This window comes from Malania oleifera, chromosome 3 (genome assembly GCF_029873635.1).
Source record: "Malania oleifera isolate guangnan ecotype guangnan chromosome 3, ASM2987363v1, whole genome shotgun sequence".
Lineage (NCBI taxonomy): Eukaryota > Viridiplantae > Streptophyta > Magnoliopsida > Santalales > Ximeniaceae > Malania > Malania oleifera.
The window spans coordinates 51803485-51823886 of record NC_080419.1 but is presented as its reverse complement, the minus strand read 5'-3'; the positions used below and the strand labels follow the sequence as shown (position 1 = coordinate 51823886).

The 20402-nt window shown below is 36.9% G+C and overlaps 1 protein-coding gene across 1 annotated transcript in view; it reads left to right on the top strand.

Moving 5' to 3' along the window:
• The first annotated feature begins 12121 nt into the window (after positions 1-12121).
• LOC131151766 (beta-galactosidase 9) overlaps positions 12122-20402 on the top strand; it is a 92765-nt gene continuing 84484 nt past the window's right edge. Inside the window, exons 1-3 of the mRNA XM_058103167.1 lie at positions 12122-12586; positions 13779-13874; positions 13995-14107. Of these exons, the coding sequence (XP_057959150.1) occupies positions 12404-12586; positions 13779-13874; positions 13995-14107 (392 nt within the window). The 5' untranslated portion in view covers positions 12122-12403. The remainder of the gene's footprint in view (positions 12587-13778; positions 13875-13994; positions 14108-20402) is intronic.

Genomic DNA, 20402 nt, shown 5'->3' with positions numbered 1-20402 from the left:
ATAGTATGATAAAAATATATCATAAAAAAACCCTAACAATAAATTGTCAAAACCTCAATAACAAAACCCTAATATTAACAATAATGGAAACTTTTAATAATAAGGCAATAAATCAAACTCTAAGAGTTAAATGTAATATGGACAAATATGGAAACAAATAAGACAAAATTAAGACAAACCCTAAAACAAGTATACAATGTCAACCCAACCCTAAAAGAATAATATACAATAATATGGAAGTAATCAAACCCTTAAAAAAATTAATGTGCAATTAATATGAAAATGTAAGGACCTGAACCCGAGTGAGTTCCTACATGTAAGGACCCGAACTCGAGAGAGTGTGATTATAAGAATGAGTCTTTTAAGCTTATTGAAGTTGCCACCAATCTAGGTCTAGGGAACCTGCCTTCTCCATCTATATAACCAAAACAGGGTTTGGGAGTATAGTTAGTGCAAGGGAAAGGTATTAGCGCTCCTTACAAAACCCATCCAACGAATATCTGATTTGTTTATGATTATCTTTTAAATTTAATCAATCAACACTCATGACTTTTATGTTTATTTAATTTACTAACCTTTTAATATTGAATAGTCATGTTATTGTGAAAACTATCTCACCTCTAAAGTCTTGAAAATATGTCATTGTTCTACTTTTGAGTTCCATAGTTAGAATTATTTGTAGTCTTTTTTATTGAAAATTTTAACAAAAACATAATAGACAAGTGCACAATATATCAAATGTCTAATGCAATCACCGAGGAGGCTTGACGTGATTAAATTACAACACACACACACGCACGCACACACTAGATTTTTAGAAAAGATAGGCATTCCCTCATCTCCTATACATTTTTCAATCAAGAGAGTATACATGTGTAAACGTGTGTGATGGAAGGAATAGAGATGTCATGAAAAGCTTATAATGACATAAAAATTACAAAGCTGGTCGAAAGATGGACAGCTAGAAAAGCACTAAACTCACACTCGAAATACAAAAATTAAATTACAAGTTGAGCCAAGTGGTTACCAGCTAAAATTTTTGAAGGAGGCTTGTGGTGGATGGTAAATCATATCTGAAGCTTTTGAATAAAAGATAGGATGGCCTGTCAGTTCTTGAAGGGTGGCCGAAGCCTTTGAAGCGATAGCCACAGTTTTTGACTTGAGGGCAAAGAATTATTTCTTTTTCTTCGGCTTTTCTTTGAAGAGATAGTTCTTGGATCATCTTGAAGTATTTGATAAAAGTCTGAACCGAGATCAAGATCAATGGTTCTGTTTGAATCTTGATTATTATCAGAATCTGAGTCCTCTGATTTTTTTCAACTACTTGATCATTTTGATTAATTGAGCTTTCATTTTTCCTGACTTTAAAGATTTTGAATTTCTTGAGGAGGAGACTGAAATGGTGTCATTGTCTTCGAGAACTTTTAATCTATCCTTTGATTTTAATAGAGAACCTTGAGAAATTGGAGATTGATTAATTTGCTGGATAAGCCATGACTGGACTTGTCCTTCAAGCAAAGTAAATTTTTCCCGCCAACGAACCTTGAAAACTCTTCTTACAGTTTTTGAAAAACATAAAGTACTTTCTGTCACGCCCCGAACCCGCAGGTGGGTCCCAGGTGTGAATAAAGTAACCTAACCTGTCTTTGTATCAATTAAACCATACATGATACAATACCAAAGAGAGGGTCCGACCACGTGGGGTGAACGGATGCCCTATATACATACGCATAACCATCCATACTCATTCAAATATACGCAGCGGAATACGGTCTTTTATACAATAACAATATCATACCAGAGTCTATACAAGTTAGGATATACATTCTCATAATACAAAACATACCCCAGGTGTCTACAAAAACCATCCCAACAACCTGGGTACCAAAAACCCATACCTAGTAGATACTAGCAGTAGCTAATGACACCCTTGCTCCCAGATGCTAGTATGCTAATTATGGCTACCTGAAGGACCTGAAAAACATTGTACGTACATTCGGGGTGAGACACCTCTCAGTAAGAAAGAAAGCAGGTTATATCAATGTGTGGCATACCGGTGTTATTTTACATACTTCATAACACTACAAAATACGATACAGTTTGAAACATTTACATACAGTTTCATACAGATACATACAGTTCTAGTATTTTCACAAAAACCATTCCAGTACATACGATACCCAAAACATATGGTCAGTGTCGTCACACTAGTTCGCAACTACACAAGGTCACCTCATCTCACAGTGATTACATTGCTACATACGCAACTACGCTGTGACGACCGAGGCCCAATAGTGATTACATTGCTCCAAACGCAACTACACAAGGTCACCTAGTCTCACATCGATTACATTGCTACATACGCAACTACGATGCGACGACTCAGGCCCAATAGTGATTACATTGCTACGTACGCAACTACACAAGGTCACCTAGTATCACATCGATTACATTGCTACATACGCAACTACGATGCGACGACCCAGGCCCAATAGTGATTACATTGCTACATACGGTGTAGAGCACACCCTTCGGTGACCAGTTGGAACATACTGGTGATATTTCACACCCCGGATATAGAGTCGGCCACTCTCACCCACGATAGTTAACCGATACATGGCTATTTTACAAATCCCTGGAATCATTTTGGAACTCACGTTCCTATACATTTCAGTGTACGTAATTAGCCGCCGCATAGCTGTTTTACAAATACCTGGAACAAATACATACAACCATATATACCACACTTATTTGATTACGGCAAATCATATCGTTTACAAATTCAAGTATACAGTTTATGCAAATATGGAATACGATCACCTCAAAAATACAGTTTTAACGAAGCTAACAGTTTTCCAAACCAAGTAGAGATGATGCCCGAAATCCCCAATTTTCCCAAAAATTGTAACCCAAAAATCCTGTATTTTTACCTGATAGATTTCCCCAAATAAGTAGCCAAAACATACATACGATCGTAGCCTACAAGCTTACCGATCATGATTTCGAAAATAAACTGATATAAACAGAATCCCCTTACCTCAACCCGAATTCCAACTACGAACTCTACGGTCCTCAAAATTACGAACCGAGACTCCAAAACCTACAAACCACAGTACAATACATGCTTATAATCCGTACTACTACACATATTCTGAATCAGAAACGAAAACCGAGTCTAACCTCGATTTTTACCCAAAACCCAAAATCGCTCGAAATGAGATTCCGATCCGCTAGAAACATAGAGAATCCTTCACTGATCCTCGCAGTAACTTTGGATTTACGAACCAAGAAACGATCGGCAAGAAAAACTAGAGAGAGAGAGAGAGTGTAGGGAGAGTTCTAGAGAGAGAGAGAGAGAATTTAGGGAAACTTAGTCCCAAAGCAACCCAAAATCTCATTTATAGCACTTTTGACCCGAGTGGATTCATCGACGAATTGAGGTCCATGTCGACGAATTCTTCACTAGCCTCGTCGACGAATCGGCAGCCTCATCGACGGGCCAAATATTCCAAATTTTCCTAGACCTCTCGGCATTCACTCGTCGATGAGCTTCTGAATTTTGTCGACGAGAAGCCTTCAACCTTCGTCGACAAATTATGGCCTTGTCGAAGAAGTCTTTGCAAATTCCATTTTTACCCCTCTTTTTCATAAACAATCCATATATCACGGTTCGGGTTCTTACACTTTCTTCTAGAGAAACAAAAAAGTAATCCCTGCAGAAAATCCAAGTAATACCAAAGTTTGAACAAAATTGTAGGAACTTGAAAGAAGTGTCAGATTGATCCTGAAGGAAAATTGAATTCTTTTGAAACAAATCATGATCATCTTGAATTGTTTCTAGGAAAATTTCTTTTTCAGGACCAAAATTTTTAAACCATTTGAGAACCCAAGTTGGGAAAGTTTTACAAATTTTTTGGTCGAAATGCATAAACCAAAAATGAGAATAATTGCGTAAGGATAATACATTTGACCAAGCGTCAATGTAATTTTTGTAGTCATAGGATTGTGGAATAAAAACCCCTTTAAACGTTTTGAATTTATTGGATGAGATCCTTATTTAGAAGGAGAAATAATTTTGAAAATTTTGAATTTTGAAAAGTTAATTTTAGTAGAATCCTGAAGATCGTAATTATGATCGATTATGACCGAATTAGTTTCTACTAGAATTAATTCATAAAAATTCTTATTCTTCAATGGGTCGGGAGTGTAAAATGGCACCCAGTGGAGAAATAGTTCTTGATTACTTCAAAGGGAGTGGAATCATCCCTTTCAGGTTCAATAGGAATGAGATCTTCGAAGCATTTTGAAAAATATCCTTTTGTAACAGATACCTTTTGAGTTTGGGCCAAAGAGGATTGAGTCTGATTCTCTATAAGATCTTTAAAAGAAGGAACTTGAGCAGTTTGAGGCCTTAAAAGGGTATAGAACCTATTATGAATAGGAATTTCTTTCGAAGGTTGGGCTTTTGAGTCTTTTGAAGATTGAGGTTTTGAATAAAGGTTTTTAGCTGTGATTCTTGGCATTTTGACCTGTCAAAAAATCTCTTCTAAGGAAGTCTGAAATTGAATTTGAAACTCCTTTGATAAATTCTATTTAAAAATCAAATACAGACAATATTGCTTGCCATCTTGCAAATATTTGTTTTGAAACCAAAATTTTAACATCCTTTTCAATAATGTTTTTGGCGCTTGCACAATCAATTCTTAGCAAAAACTCTTTGTTGAATAAATCATCTTAAAATTTTTGAATACATAATACTATTGATAAAATTTCCTTTTGATGGTTGAATAATTGACTTGAGGTCTTGACCATGCTCCTGAATGAAACCTTACTAAAGTTTCTTTTGAATCTACTCTTTGTTTAAGAATACCCTTGAATCCAGCATCAGAGACGTCAGTTTCAATAGTCATAAAAGCTTTAGGGTATGGGAGACTAAGACAAGGAAGGGTTTTAACTAAAGCTTTAACCTTGATAACAATTTTAGTACATTCTTCAAACCATGCATGAGGGTTTTTCCTAAGTCTTTTGAATAGTGGTTTGACTAAAATCTGATATTTGGAATGAAATCTGCAACATAGTTGAGACATCCTAAAAACCTTTGCAATTGATTTTTATCTCTGATTTCATTAGGAAATTTATCTACAAATTCTAATGATCTTTGTATTTGAGTGATTTTATTTTGATAAATTTGATGACCTAAAAATCTTACATTAGTTTGAAATAATTTAATTTTTGGTTAAGAAACAACCAATTCATTTCTTTTGGCAATATCATTAAAAATATTGAGATGTTTGAAGTGTTGACTTATTGATTCAGAGTATACAAGGACATCATCTATGTAAACAATGGTAAATTTTGTATAAGCATTGAAAATTTCATTCATAATATTTTGAAATTCCGAAGGTGCATTTTTTAATCCAAAGGACATTACGTTCCATTCGTAATGTCCAAATGACACTGTAAATGTTGTTTTATACTTGTCTTCTTCTGCAATTTGAATTTGCCATAAACCTGACTTCATGTCAAATTTTGAATATATTGAAGCTGTAATTAGTCTATTGAGTAAATCTTTTTTGTTAGGTATTGGGTATCTAATCCATTGTAGTGCCTTATTTAATGGTTTGTAGTTAATGACAAGTCTCGGTGCTCCTCTTTCTATCTCAGCTTGATTTCGAACATAGAAAGTTGCACAACTCCAAGGAGATCTACTTTTTTGAATTAATTTCTTATTAAGTAAATCTTGTATTTCTTTTTTTTTTTTTTGCAGTATACAAGCAATTCTTTGTTCATTTGAATGGGTCTTGCTTTTGTAGGTTATTTTATCTTCTATAAAATCTTTTGTATAAGGTAATTTAGAGCTAGATAGCCAGGTACGAGGACTACATGTTATTCCAGCCTTTTTAGACATTTTATCAGTATAATATAGTATTTGATCAAAGCATGAAAATTATACAATTTTAGAGAAAATGTTTATAAAGTTTTACTGAATTGTGTGGCATGAGAAATACTTGAATATTATAGAATATGTTATATAGTTTTACAGAAGCATGATTATATAGTCTACAGAGTCATGAAATATAGCTTATACAGTTTTATACACAGAGTTACGGCTACACAAAATTATACCGAAATACAGTTTATATGAAATACAGGATTTTACTGAATCATGCTTATACAGTATTTTATAGAATTACGATTAGGTAGAATTTTCCAGTATAAGATTGTACAATATTTTACAGAGTGATTATATAGTGTTTTATTACCATGATTATACATAAATATAAAACCATGATATACATAATATAGAACCATGATATATAGAAATACATTTTGTATGGAATATGGAGCCATGACATATAGAATACAGAATTACATTTATAGAATTACAGAATATACAAATATATAGTTATTATAGCCTCATGGCTATACAGTTTATACAGGATCATGGTTAATACAGAAATACAGAATCATGGTAAAATAGGTAGACTTATATATAAATATTATTATACAGTATCAGACCCCGATGGAATATAGTAGTTTACTGAGCAAGGCACCGTTGCGTTATAGCATAGACAGTGCAACCATACTTCTTAAATAGAGTATGGTACAACTGATTGTGCCCTTAGGTAGAGTTGTGTGCTCCCTGGTGTCCGGACCAGGTGGAGCGGGTCTTTCGTGCTATAGGCATCCAGATATGCATATAGTTAGCCTAACATGGGAGGGCCAACCAGTGTTTAGCCCCACCTTCAGGCCACACAACCTAGTTATGAGGTGGTAAGTCATGACATATAGCCATCCAGGGGAAAGTTTACAGATACATAGTTATGTATAGTACACACAGAAAGCAAAGATTACGTATTATAGATAGAAGTACTTTTGAATACATAACTCAGAAATTTTCATATTTTTCTATGACTTAAGCATATGCTATTATACAGATGTTTTCTTAGTGTAGATAGTATACAATATTGATTAAATAATATGTTGCCAACTAACTCATATGCCACACACTGGTGATAACATGTTTCTCCTTACTGAGAGGTGTCTCACCCCAAAATTATTAAACATTTCAGGTAATCTAGAGAGGTGAGCAGGGTCGGCTCAAAGGTAGAGTTGATGTAGAGTCGGCATAGTCCTTGGGGCGAGTTTTAGGCTGGTTTGTGGAGCCCACAGTGTTTTGAGACTTTTTAGGAAATGTTATGTACATGGGTGTATGTGTACAACTAGGTATATGATACTCTGGTATGGTATTTTGGTATATGTTGGATATGTATATACTTCTGTTGCTTAGGTGTTATGTGAAACAAACAGGATTCCACGGTCCCACTTCGGGCCATGATGATGTCAACTATGCTCATGCAAGGTATCAGAAATCATTTATTAATATAGAAAAAAAAAATGGATGGAAATTTCAGGTCGTGACAATTTGGTATCAGAGCCTAGGTTGCTAGGTTCTGTAAACTATAGAGTGCAGCAAAAACAATACCAGAGTAGGAATGAATCAGGAATTTAGTGAGTCATTATTGGGGAATGAAGATAAGTGTTAGGGTTTTGTTTAGTGATCAAGAAGCAGAATTGCCGTTGTGGTTTCTGTGTCTTTCATAGGGTGACAATTTTAGGAAAGTCATAGTAAGCTATGGTCGAGTTGTGTTTCTCAATTATTAGACTGAATCTTAAATTGAGACTAAGAACGATAGATTAATTGGCGATATAAGATTTCAAGTAGATGCATATGTTAGTTATGTTATGCAGGAAGGGTCCTCAGATTATGTTTATTTTCCTTTTCAGGATGGGCCCAAAAGGGAGTAGTGCTCATGCCAGTGGGGATGATGGGGCAGGCCCCTCTAGTGCAGGTGGTGGGGATTCAGACGTAGTCTTACGTAGTGTGGTTCAGCAGGTTATGGCTGAGTTTGCATGTAGCTCTAGAGAGCAAGGAGGACTATCGACAAAACAAGGTTGTACTATTGAAAAGTTTGCGAAGATGAATCCTCCGGCCTTTTCAGAAGGATTCGATCCTGCAGTGGCTGAGAATTGGATGCAGGAGATCGAGAAAATACTGATGGTCCTCCATTGCATTGACGAGTAGAGAAACTGTAGGTAGAGAGAGAAAGCAAAATAGGAAATTAAATTTCGCTGAAAATTTGACTTTGTAAATATATATATAAATTGCTGCCACGTGGTTTCGTCGACAAGACACGTGGACTCATCGACAAACCGAAGAAGGGAGTTCATTGATGAAGGTGAAGAGCTCGTCGACGAGCCAATAGGTATGAAATACCCTCTCTCGGTATCTCTTCGTCGACAAAACACTGAAAGTCATCGACGAACACTACATGGGAGCTCGTCGATGAAACCAGGGCATTCGTCGACGAACCTTGCTTAATCCCATTTTAATTTTCCTTCCTCTCTATTATTTAATTATTATAATTTTCGGGTCTCTATAGAGAGAGAGAGAGAGAGAGAGAGAGAGAGAGAGAGAGAGAGAGAGAGAGAGAGAGAGAGAGACTATTGAGGAGAAGAGTTTGTAGGGCCATAGAAGTGATTTGGCAACTGTATCATCATTTAGTCATGCTTAATGGATGTTTGTGGGTGGTATGTTATAACACATGCTCAAGTTTAGCGATTCATCTTAAATGAATTGAAGTTGAGTGATCCTAATAGGATTTTTTTAATAGTTTAGTGAGCATAAATAACTTATATTTGAACTTCTAATGCATTTATATTCTTAACAAGAAACTTAAGCATGAATGGATTGTTGGGTATGGTGATTTAATTATGGAGGTAGATGAGCTAGGATATATCATTCTCATTAAAAAGAAGGAATGTTTTGTGTCAATGATTGTGAAATGCCTTAGATAAATCCTTGGCTAAGGTGATCAAATGATGATCAAAGAAGCATTTCCAATCCCATTAGAAAATTATACTCATTATGGTTATATATATTTATATGCAAGTATTGGATTTGAATGTAATTTCAACTCTATTAATTTAATTTAGGGACACCTAGTTGGTATATTGATGTATCATATGGTAAGTATAACAAAAATAGTTCTATCTGTTTTAATTGTATCATATGGTAAATATAACAATATAGTTCTATATATTTTAATTCAATTTAGATTGTTGAGGTTTGCTGTTAGGGGTCACTCATAGATAATGAAAATCTTAATATGATTTCAGGGAGTTAGAATGTGTTCTAATTAAGCTTAATTAGGTGATCTAGTCAAAACATTTATAAGGAATTAATATTGTTGTACCCATTACTAAATTTCGAATGAACCAAATGAAGCACACAAAAAATAAGCAAAATACAGTTAAGAAGAAAGAATATGTTAAATGCATAAGATGCATAAAGGTAGAATAGAACAATGAAAGATAATTAAACCATACTTTACATTAGCATTATTGAGGCTCAAGTGTTGTCTCTTCACTTTCTCGTCCTCACCACACTATAACTCGAGCTAAGGGGTTGCCAAAAGCTAGTACTTGCTGGTTAGTCCACATCTCTCTCTCTCTCTCTCTCTCTCTCTCTCTCTCTCTCTCTCCCCCCTCTCCCAGGAGCATTTAAAATGTCTTCATTCAAGAGATGGATATACACTTAGAGACTAGACATTTATATGGCTAGGGAAAAAAGAATTAATCAAGTTATATTGAATTAAAAGGTTGGTGCTAATAATCCTTCTTATGCACAAAAAATCCCTACTTTAAAGTCCACTATAGTCTATCTAGCCTAATTCAATCTTATTAAACTAACCCATAAATGATTCTAATTCAATCCTATTAAATGAGCCCAAACAAAGTGTATAATTGAGTCATTCATGAGTCAAAATGAGAGAACGCATTCATGCTCAAATTAGGCTTTTTTTATTTAAAAAGTTTATAAAATTGGGCTTTAGAATCACACATTTATACAATGAACGAGTTTGAACGAGCTTTTACCAAGCTAAGCTTTGGAGCCATTCGTGAGCAACTTGGTTTGTTTGTAGTCCTACCCATATGCATTTGCATGCATGCTAACACATCATGCATGTGTGTATAATAACATATGTATATACACATACAAACTTACATGCACCACACATGCATACACACATGCTTATATATACATACACACATGATCTTATGCACATAAGTATTCACATTTACATGCAAAACACATACACATGTAGGCACATGCATGCTATGCACATGACACATCTTCACATGCACGTACTTATTCACTCATACATGCACATAAGCTTATCAACACATTGTGTTGTGCACTTACTCACCCATAAGTAGATGACACACATTATAAAGAAAGATAGGGTGGAAATATGGAAGGTAGAGCATGAGGAGAGAGAGAGAGAGCCAATGGTCGAATGGGGCTCTAGAGTCCTCCTTGTCCTTCTAGTCTTCCCACTTGCTTTTGGGTTTAGTGTGGACTTAGGGAACAATCTAGAGAGAGAGAGAGAGAGAGAGAGAGAGAGAGAGAGAGATGATGATGATGATGATGATGACGATGGGTTAGGAGACAACTAGCCATTGCTTGGTTGCCATGGCGGCCTCAAGCAAAGGGGCTTTCACCATTATAGGAGTGTTCGGAAAGGGAGAAGAAGAGGGAGAGGACCATACAGACGAAGTGGGATGTTAGGGTATGAAAAAGGGTTGCAGAGGACACATGGGAGGACTATTGTTGAGATCTATAGTAGAGGATCCACTGGTAATGGGGCCAAATTACAAGCACACAGGAAGAAATAGGAAGAAGACTTGGGAGGGACTGAAATGACATTATTTTGCCCCTCTTCATATATATATATATATATATATGCGAGTGTGTGTGTGTGTGTGTAAGCTTTAGTGGAACAAAACCATTTCAGGGTGCCCCAAGATGTGCATGCACTTGCTTACTAGTGGATGTTATGTGCGGGTGTCTGCATCCATGCGCTAGTCTAATTTTCATTTTAAATTTGAATGCACCAACTTGACACATGCACATATGTGTTCGTGGGTGGCCATGCGTTGATGCATGCACTCACACACTAACTTATTTTTTATTATTATTTTAAAATTATTAAATTTTTTATATTTTTAAATGGTATATAAAATTATAAATAAGGATCAAGAAAAATACCAAAAAATATTGAAAATCTTCTAGAGGCTAAAATAATTGAGAATAGAAATCATAAATAATTAGGAGATTTCTTGATGCTTGTGCAAAGAAGCTCGAATTTTCCCGTACAATTCAAATCACCCTAAACCACACGAAATGATTAAAGAAATGGTGAAGAAGACCATGAAATGGCAAAATAAGATGGGGAGAGGAGGCAAATATTGTGTTTGTCCAAACTTTCAGTGTAATGCCCAAGGCTATCTTGGATAGAATTCAGTGCTATCACATGCTTAGATGTCCATTTCATGTTCTTCCATGGCGAGTAGTAAAGAGTACTCCCTTTGGATTTCCTAATGTGAGAGAGGTTGCATACGTGCTTATTTATAATAATAATAAAATAAAATAAAGGACCATTCTTGTTGAGTTTGAGATAAATCAAGGTTAATGGCTATTATTTGTGGAGCTTGTTTTGTGGGGTTCAATACCTTCCCTTTGTATAGTTGCTCATAAACATAGCTCTAACTACATAGACTTTATATCTTTCACAAGCTCAAGCTTATCCATGCAATTCATTGAAAATGATTGTTAATTCTAACCATACATAAGACAAAAAATAGTTAGTGGTGGGTACGTCGAATCTTAAAAGAGAAAGAAAAAAGATTTCCATCCAGAAAGGGGTTGGATCCTCAAACGTGTCCATTATGACATCACTTATACAAAGTTCTAGGCTTAATACCATTAGATATAGCTCACATTAAGAGTGAGTTCATCAATTTTATGAGTTGGAACTTGTGTTCTTTATTGCAGATCTCCTATCCTCTTCATTTTTATTGACTAGTGCATTTTGAATTGTTGCATTATAGTTTTTTTTTTCTCTTTAGATTGAAATTTCTATTTAAAAATTGGCATTAGATTTAAAAAAATTTTTTTTTTTCAATAGAAAGAAAGAAGATAAAGTATTACAAATGCATTTCCTCATATTGAATCAAATCTATAATAACCCAAGGAACTCTTTTGGCTTTTTTCCCTAATAATGGGAACTCTTCTGGTTTTTTTCTCTGAATACCAAAAGAAAAATGTAGGAAAACCGATAAGCGCGTGTATAGCACGTGCCCGGCGTGCTGGTGAACCGTCCATTTCCCCTCACGCAGCCTTTGCCTCCAAGACTCCAAGTCGCTCTCCCGCACTCATCGTGGAGTGAATTCCACTGCTACGCTCCGTATTGTTTTTCACTTCCTTCCTCTTATTAGCTTCGCGCGCGCGCGCACGCACACACTATCAGTCACAGGCACTCCCTCCTCCGCAGAAAAAATGTTTGTGAATCGAAGCTTGCTTCACTGCCTCTCTCTGGTTCTGGCCGTCCGCTTCTCGGTGGTCGCTGCTCGCTTTTTCGAACCCTTCAACGTGAGCTACGACCACAGAGCTCTCATCATCGACGGCCACCGCCGCATGCTTATCTCCGCCGGCATCCACTACCCTCGCGCCACCCCCGAGGTTACTCTCCTTCCTTCATTTCTCTGCTCAATTTGCCTGCCCTTATGTTGATGACACAATCACCGAAAGCCGGAGAAATCAACATCGCTTTTCCTTCTTTTTTTTTGGTCTCCTATCAACTGACTAGAGAATTGTGGTATTTTTTGTTTTCCAGTTGTCTGTTTCTGTTACTTTGGTCCTCTTTTGAGTGATTGGTTGCGGTTTGCAGTTGTTTGGTATTTGTGCTGTTCAATTGGTTGTTTCTGTGGGTCTGTCAATGCGATTTGCAGTTGTTTGTTATTTGTGTTGGTCCTCTTTTGAGTGATTGGTTGCGATTTGCAGTTGTTTGGTATTTGTGCTGTTCAATTGGTTGTTTCTGTGGGTTTGTCAATGCGATTTGCAGTTGTTTGTTTTGTAACAGTGTGCGGTGTTCTCCTTCGGTTGCTTAAAAATTGTGGGAAAACAAAAGAAAATGTAATTTTTTTTCCTTTTTAAATAAAATGTTAGTTTTTCGTTGGTTTTTCATTTCATGGAATTTCGTTGCTTAGATAACAATTTTAATTTCCATGAATCAACTTTTTGATTTATTTTTCTTAACAAAAGTGATACATACCAGCATTGCATGAGATATCTGAATGCTCCAGCAAACTTTCTAATTTTTTTTTTTTTTTCTATTGAATACAATAAATTTTGTCGTGATGATTAAGTGCCTTTTTTGCTTTAGTGAGAAATAGGTATATAAGTAGTTAAGCATGATATCAGGTCACAAACAATGCGCAGCCGTTACATTTAGATTATATTGTATGGCATCTGCTCATCATAGGAACTGGTTCGCTGATTCATTGTTAATTGATCTACTTCAGTGATGTGATAATTTCAAGCATTATGATGGGATCATATTGCTTTTGGGCTGTCTGTCAATCTGTTGTATGGAACCTATCATCCAATTTCAGAGAATTTAAGCTAATGCTGCTATTCTTGTAGGAGGAGTTGGGTTAGCAATTGACCTAAGCACAATCTGAATGGCTGCATACGATGGAACAAATAACCAACTCCTTTTAAAGAGTTTCTTTTCACTTTTTGCCATTTTAGAAACTGATTTTCTTTGTGTAGGCTTCTGTACCTCTAGAATTTTGTGGTTCTTCAAGCTTCCTGTTTTATGCTTGTTTGTTGCGCTGCTGGAATGTCTCCTTAGTGTTTAACATGTTTTCAGATGTGGCCTGATCTAATAGCAAAAAGCAAAGAGGGTGGAGTGGATGTGATTGAAACCTATGTTTTTTGGAATGTGCATGAACCAGCTAGAGGACAGGTGCGATAGTATTTTGCCTCCCTAAGTCTGAGGTGGTAGCCTTGCATGTTTATCTTGATAATGCTTTATTGTTTCTACTTTATAATGAAATGTTGTTTTCACTTTTGACTCCTTGTTCAGTACAACTTTGAAGGGAGATATGATATCGTCAAGTTTGCGAAGCTAGTGGGATCAAGTGGACTCTACCTGTTTCTCCGCATTGGTCCATATGTCTGTGCTGAGTGGAATTTCGGGTCTTGCCTCCCTTTCAATCCTGATTTTACTTCCTCCCCCCCTTCTGTTTTTAGACCATCCATGAAAGACGAGTCTCTATCATTTGTCGCATCATATTGACGCATTCATTGAAAGTTTTATTACTGTAATTATTGTTTTCAGTGTTAGATCTTGTGTATTTCTACATATGTTATGACACAAATTGTTGCATTTGGTTCACATAAAATAGTCAAATAAACATATTGATTACAATGGTGGAAGTGTGGAACATGGAGTTGATGATGTATGCAATCTCCATCTCACTCATGGTGTGAGGTTCCTTCTCATATCATCGTAGATTTAAGCGAAAGTTAGTTGTTTGGGTAGCTTGAAGTGGAAATGTGGATCCTAGAAGGTTCACTGAAGAAGCACAAGTGTCAATGGTCGTTTTGCCCAAATGACCAAAACGCTCCTAACTACCCCTTTTTTTTTTTTTTGTCTTTGCCCCTTTTCTACTCAATTACCCCTTTGTTTTCACTAGTCACTCAAATTTATTCGGAGTTTCAACGCTTGAAATAAATCTTGTCTTCATAAATAACTTGAGGCGTGGAAACAACCTCTTATGAAAATGCAAGGTAATGCTGCATACCATAGACCCATTGTGGTTCACCCCTTCCCCGGACCCCACATATGCGGTAGCTTTGTGCACTGGGCTGTTTTTTTTTTTTTTCTTAAATAATTTGAAAAAAATGGTACAATTTTTGAACTTCCTTTCCCTAGTGGCCAACTTGGTCAAATTTTCCTCCCCATTTGTACCCACATCACCCCTGTACTCACATCACCCATCTGATTTCAGTGCACTCATATATTCTTAATCAAGTCTCAAATCCCACCAAAATCTTGATTTTCAATAAAAACCTCAATTTTGCCATGTGGCATATGCCCTTTGGGCTACATGGACTCCCTCCATTTACACGTACACACTCTAACCTAACCTTATATTCCCTCACAGTCACACCCTTGCCTTCAACATGCACACATTCAGCTCAAATCCCTAAAATCCCAACAAACCTTGCTTGTAAATGCAAAATCATTCTCTTTGTTGGTACTTGCCCATTGGGCCACTTGGGATTCACACTCCCCTTCCATGCACATGCGCAAACCTTATATTACCTCACACTCTAACCTCCACTACACTCACATGCACTCAATAAAGTCCTAAAACCCCAACAAATCTTGCTTTAAATGAAAAATCAATGAAAAATCACTTTATTTTGTTGGCAATTGCCCATTGGTACTCATATCACTCATACTCTTCCACTCCATACACATGCACCCACCATAGGCTAACCTTATATTCCTCCATACATTAGTCTCCCTACACTCACATGCCCCTAACAAGTCCCTAAAATCCTGAAAATCCTTTTCCTTGAAGGGAAAAACCAATTTCACTTCCCCATTGGGCCACATGGACTCATAAGCTGCCCCCACCCCCCTCAACCCCCCGATGCACTTGGAACACCTTGCCCTACCCTAGATTCCCCCACACCCTATTTTGATGCATACATAATAGGAACCCCCAAAGAGGATTCCCCCTCCCCTTGGTGCCAACTTGATGGCTGAATAACCCCCAAAGAGGAAGAAGAAGAAGAAGAAGAGGAACCCCCAAAGAGGATTCCCCCTCCCCTTGGTGCCAACTTGATGGCTGAATAACCCCTAAATCCCTCCTATAATTCTACCTCTTATAAATCTACCTTTTGGGCTTTCAATTTGGGGAGAGACTAGAGGTTGGAGAGCAACCTGCTCCTGTCTAAAAGAGGATTCCCCCTTCCCTTGGTGCCAACTTGATGGCTGAATAACCCCCAAATCCCTCCTATAAATCTACTTTTTGGCTTTCAAATTGGGGAGAGACTAGAGGTTGGAGAGCAACCCCCTCCTGTCTGGCCATCTTGCAATTCTTCTTCCCCATTTTACCATTCCTTCTCATAGATTCCTCGCTAAGGTAAGAGCCATGCTCCCTTACTTTCCTAGCTGTTATTAGTGTGCATTTAACTTTGTTTTTGTGGATTGTATGATCATATGTGTGAATACAACTTTAAGAAGCCCTGGTTATGTGTTTTGAAAGCTTGATTTTAGATGACAATTTGCTAAAAGTCAGTGCAAGGTAGTGTATTGTTGGTTGTAGTTGAAGGGATTCATGTTGGAAAATGCATGTAATTTTTATTTTTATTCTTTTTTTTTTTTGGCCGGGGGGGGGGGGGATTCCCTATTCTTGTATCTAGCTGTAATCTCTTAGTTCCATGAAAAAATGAATCTAGTGCTCTGTTTTGTTGATGTCCAGCATGTAGGTGGTTTATCCAGGTGATTTCTTGCTTATCATTTTCTGTTTTAGGGGCTGTATTTACGAGTTGAGGCAAGGGCATGGTAAGGCTTGAAAAGGGCCGGGGGGGGGGGGGGTGGGTTGTGCGTCTAATATGCAGTGAGGGGATGCAATGCAGAGCAACAAGAAGCTAGAATAGGGAGAATAGAGGGGAGAGTAAGTAAGAATTAGTTTCAAAGAGAGATAGAGGAGAAAGAGTGGTTTGCCTGTGTGTATAAGTGGTTGTCAGAGCAGAGAGGAGCAGATACAGAGGAAAATGCTGCAAGGAGGATGAGCAGAGGAATGCATGAAAGAAAAACATTGCATAGAAAGACACAGATAGAGGCAAAAGCAGGTCAGTAGCCATGGCTGCTGTACAGAGCAAAGGCTGAGAGTGAAGCAGACGAAGCGCAGAAAAGAAAATAGAGAAAGAAAAGGCAGAAGAGAGAGGTTGAAGAGAGAGAAATAGACCTTTTAGCTAAATTTCAGATTTATTGGAGCTTTGGAAGCTCTGGCTAGGTATAGGATGGCTGCCAGAGGTGGTGGTGGCCTCAGCTCAGCTGCTGGAGGCTGGGCCATGAGGAAGCCTGTGGCTATGGACATCCAGGGGTAGTGCAGCCAACCCTTGAGAAGAAAAAGAGTGCGTTACTCCTTTTCCCGAACCAGTGGAGAAGTTAAAGAAGAAAGCTATTTTAAACCCAAGATCAATCATATTAAACTGTTCTCTGAATGGGTGACAATAAGGTGCTAGTTAGTTAGTATTCATCCTTGACATGATTAGATAACCACCTTCTCTATGCATAATTGTACTCCTGAACCTAATCTCCATTTTGTAGAGTTTTTTATTATTATTTTATTAATTTATTTTTTTTGTTTTTCCATTTTCAAAAAAATAAGATCGTGCTTTGCTTGTGTGTTTTTTCTGCATTTGTTGGGTCTGGTTGTTTCCCCCTCCTTTAGTTTTCTCATTTGAGAGCGCCATGCTAAACCCCTTCGCTAGCACCCCTGGATAGGTGCAGTGTCGACAATAGGTTAGTGTTTGCCAGTTGAGGAACACATAAAACTTGGGATCGGGAGAAGATTTCATCGACAGGGGCTTTGGCAATTGATCCTTCAAAGTGTCTTCTCATTGAGTTCCTTAATGAGTCCCCTCCATATATGGGAGGATAATGCTGGGAGTGAGCTTCCCACAAAGGATTAAGGGGGCCTTAATGCTAAAGGTATACTTCTTCCTCTCTTGTTGTCTAATCGTACTGATATTATATGTGCCAAAAGGAGAATTGTCGTTAGGGCGAGCTCATTGCTATTAATTCATTGGCGGGCGAGAGAGACAATTGAGACCCACAAGAACTCCTAAAAGGGATTGGAATTAAGTTGGTGATTCCTTTCAGTAAAAGTGTTAAATGTGGTTGTTCCTCCAATAACTTACTAAGAGGGAAGAAAAGAGTGCAAAAGGAGTTGAATGAATTAGCTACTTCTGTGATTTATTTATTTATATCAGCAAAAAAAAAAAAAAAAATTATTAAAGGGCATCAAGGGCTGCCACCCATTTACAATGGAAGTTCAACAGTATGAATGCTATGAACACCCTCTCATTGTAGGGTGTTAAAAAAATAAAATAAAAATCAAGATTACATTAATATTCCTTACAACCAGCCTACAAGGATCCTTGACAACATGAAGGGGCGAAGCTGATCCCTCAAAAGCTCTCCTGTTTCTTTCCCTCCTCAATGGCCTAAAAATGGCAAGTGGGATAAGGGAAAGAGCCTTCCGTCTTTACTTAATTGGAGTGGACACTTTCCAAGCCCATAGCTCACCCTCCACAGTTCTGGCAATTGTCCACTTCTGCTTGATTAGGGCAAGGGCGTACCTGAATCTTCTAGTCCACGAGGAGTGCTGGAGAATGTGCTCAACTGATTTGCCTGATCCAGGTATAAGTAGCACCTGTTTACAAGAGGCAAGCCCTTTTCCTAAAGGTTGTCAATGGTAAGAATTTTTCCAAGAGTTGCCTCCCACATGAAGAAAGCAAACTTTGTGGGGGCTGCGGTTTTCCAAATGAGTTTCCAATGGAATTTCCTGTTGTTTTCTGTTGGAGAGATGAGGTGTTTATAGATAATAAATTCTCATCTTTATCCAACATCCTGTTGGGCTCTTTGACTGTGTTCTGGTGCTGGATTTTATAAAGGCTGCAGTAGAATTGTGTCAAATTATCAATTTCCCAATCGAAGGCATTCCTAATCAGAGTAATATTCCATAACATCCCATTATCAGTGAGCTCAAGGTGCTGGCTAATAAGGGCATGTTTGTTGCAGGTCAGCTTGAAGGTAGCAGGGTATTTTTGGTTGTGCGGGGTCTTGCCACACCGCATATGATGCCAACACAAAACATTCTCCCCCCCATTCCCCACTTGAAAATAAAAGAAGAATTTATTCCATCACCTCCCAATGAATTTTCAAAAACCAACACGGTGAGCTCCACTCATCTCTTTAGAGGCCCAGTCATTATGATGTAAACCTTATTTAGTGGCAATGACTTTCCTTTAGAAATGGTCTTAGATGAATCTTCGGAGCCATTTTCCTAGGATGGCCTTATTGAAGTGGGAAGAGATTTTAGACCTAACCTCCTTTTTACATAGTTATTTTTTTTTTAACCACCCCCATTTGACAAGATGATATTTAAAATCCTCACTTGTGTTCACCCATAGAAACCTCATTTGAGTACCTTCCAATCTCCTGGCTACTGAACTAAGAATAGGGAAAAGAAACATCAAATAAACTGGCAAGTTGGCTAAAGTTCTTCTAATGTGTGTGAGTCTTCCACCTTTTGATAGGTAGTTCCTTTTCCAACCAGATGGTTTTCTTTCAAATCTTTCAATGATGAGTTCCCAAATCCCTTTATCTTTAAACTTGACTTGAAGAGGAGAACCGAGATAGGTAATAGGAAAAGCCCTCAGCTTACACCCTAACAGGCCCACAAGCAGAGGCCCACATTTATAAGTCCTGTTGGAATAGTTTCACTTTTGTCAAAGTTCACTTTCAAGCTTGCAAATACTTTGAACTTGAGGAAAATGCACCTGAGATTGAGGATTTTCTTAGGATCATCTTTGTAGAAAATGATGGTGTCATTTGTAAAAAGGAGACGAGAGACAACTAGATTTGTATAGTTCTTTCTGATACTAAAACCTCTTGAGAAGGCCTCCTTTATCATAAGGCTTAATACTTCTATAGCCGTGATAAACAATAAAGGGGAGAAAGGGTCCCCTTGCCTTAGATCTTGAGATGAGGGGAAAAAGTCCATAGGGCAGCCATTAATGAGCATTGAGAGCAAGGGGTTAGAAATACATTGAGGGCCTATTTGGTATTGCTGTTGTTTTTTGTTTCCTATTTTTGTTTCTACACAGTAAAGAAACAAATTATAAAGACGCATTTGTTTATGTTGCCAGTTTTTCTTGGTTTCTGTTGTTGGCAAAAAAAAATGAAAACCAGATTTTATGGTTTTAAATTGTTTTGGCAACCTATTGCCAGAAATTTTAATATCCAGAAATAGTTTTTTTTGGATTAAATAATTCAAAGTGGGAGCCTTGTGCACTGGGTACGGCCTTATTTTTTATTATTATTTTTTTACAATTTTAAATGAAGATTAAAATAAAATGATCGTATGAATTTAAATATGATTGAAATAAAACTATACATAAATTTCAAAAACTAATAATAAAAAGCCAATTACAAAATATTTTTACCATTTTTCAATTGTCATGTCCAATAAAATTTTTATTGTAAAGTAAAATTTGAAAGTATAACAATTAAGTAAAATAATTATAATAATTTCTATTTTAATTATAGTATCTTTTAATGTGTATTCTTTTGAAATTTTATTATTTTAATCATATTTTTATAATTTTAATTGATTTAAAAGCAAAAATGATAAATTTTGAATTAAGTTTTTAATTTATTTTAGTTTTACAAGTATTAACCAAG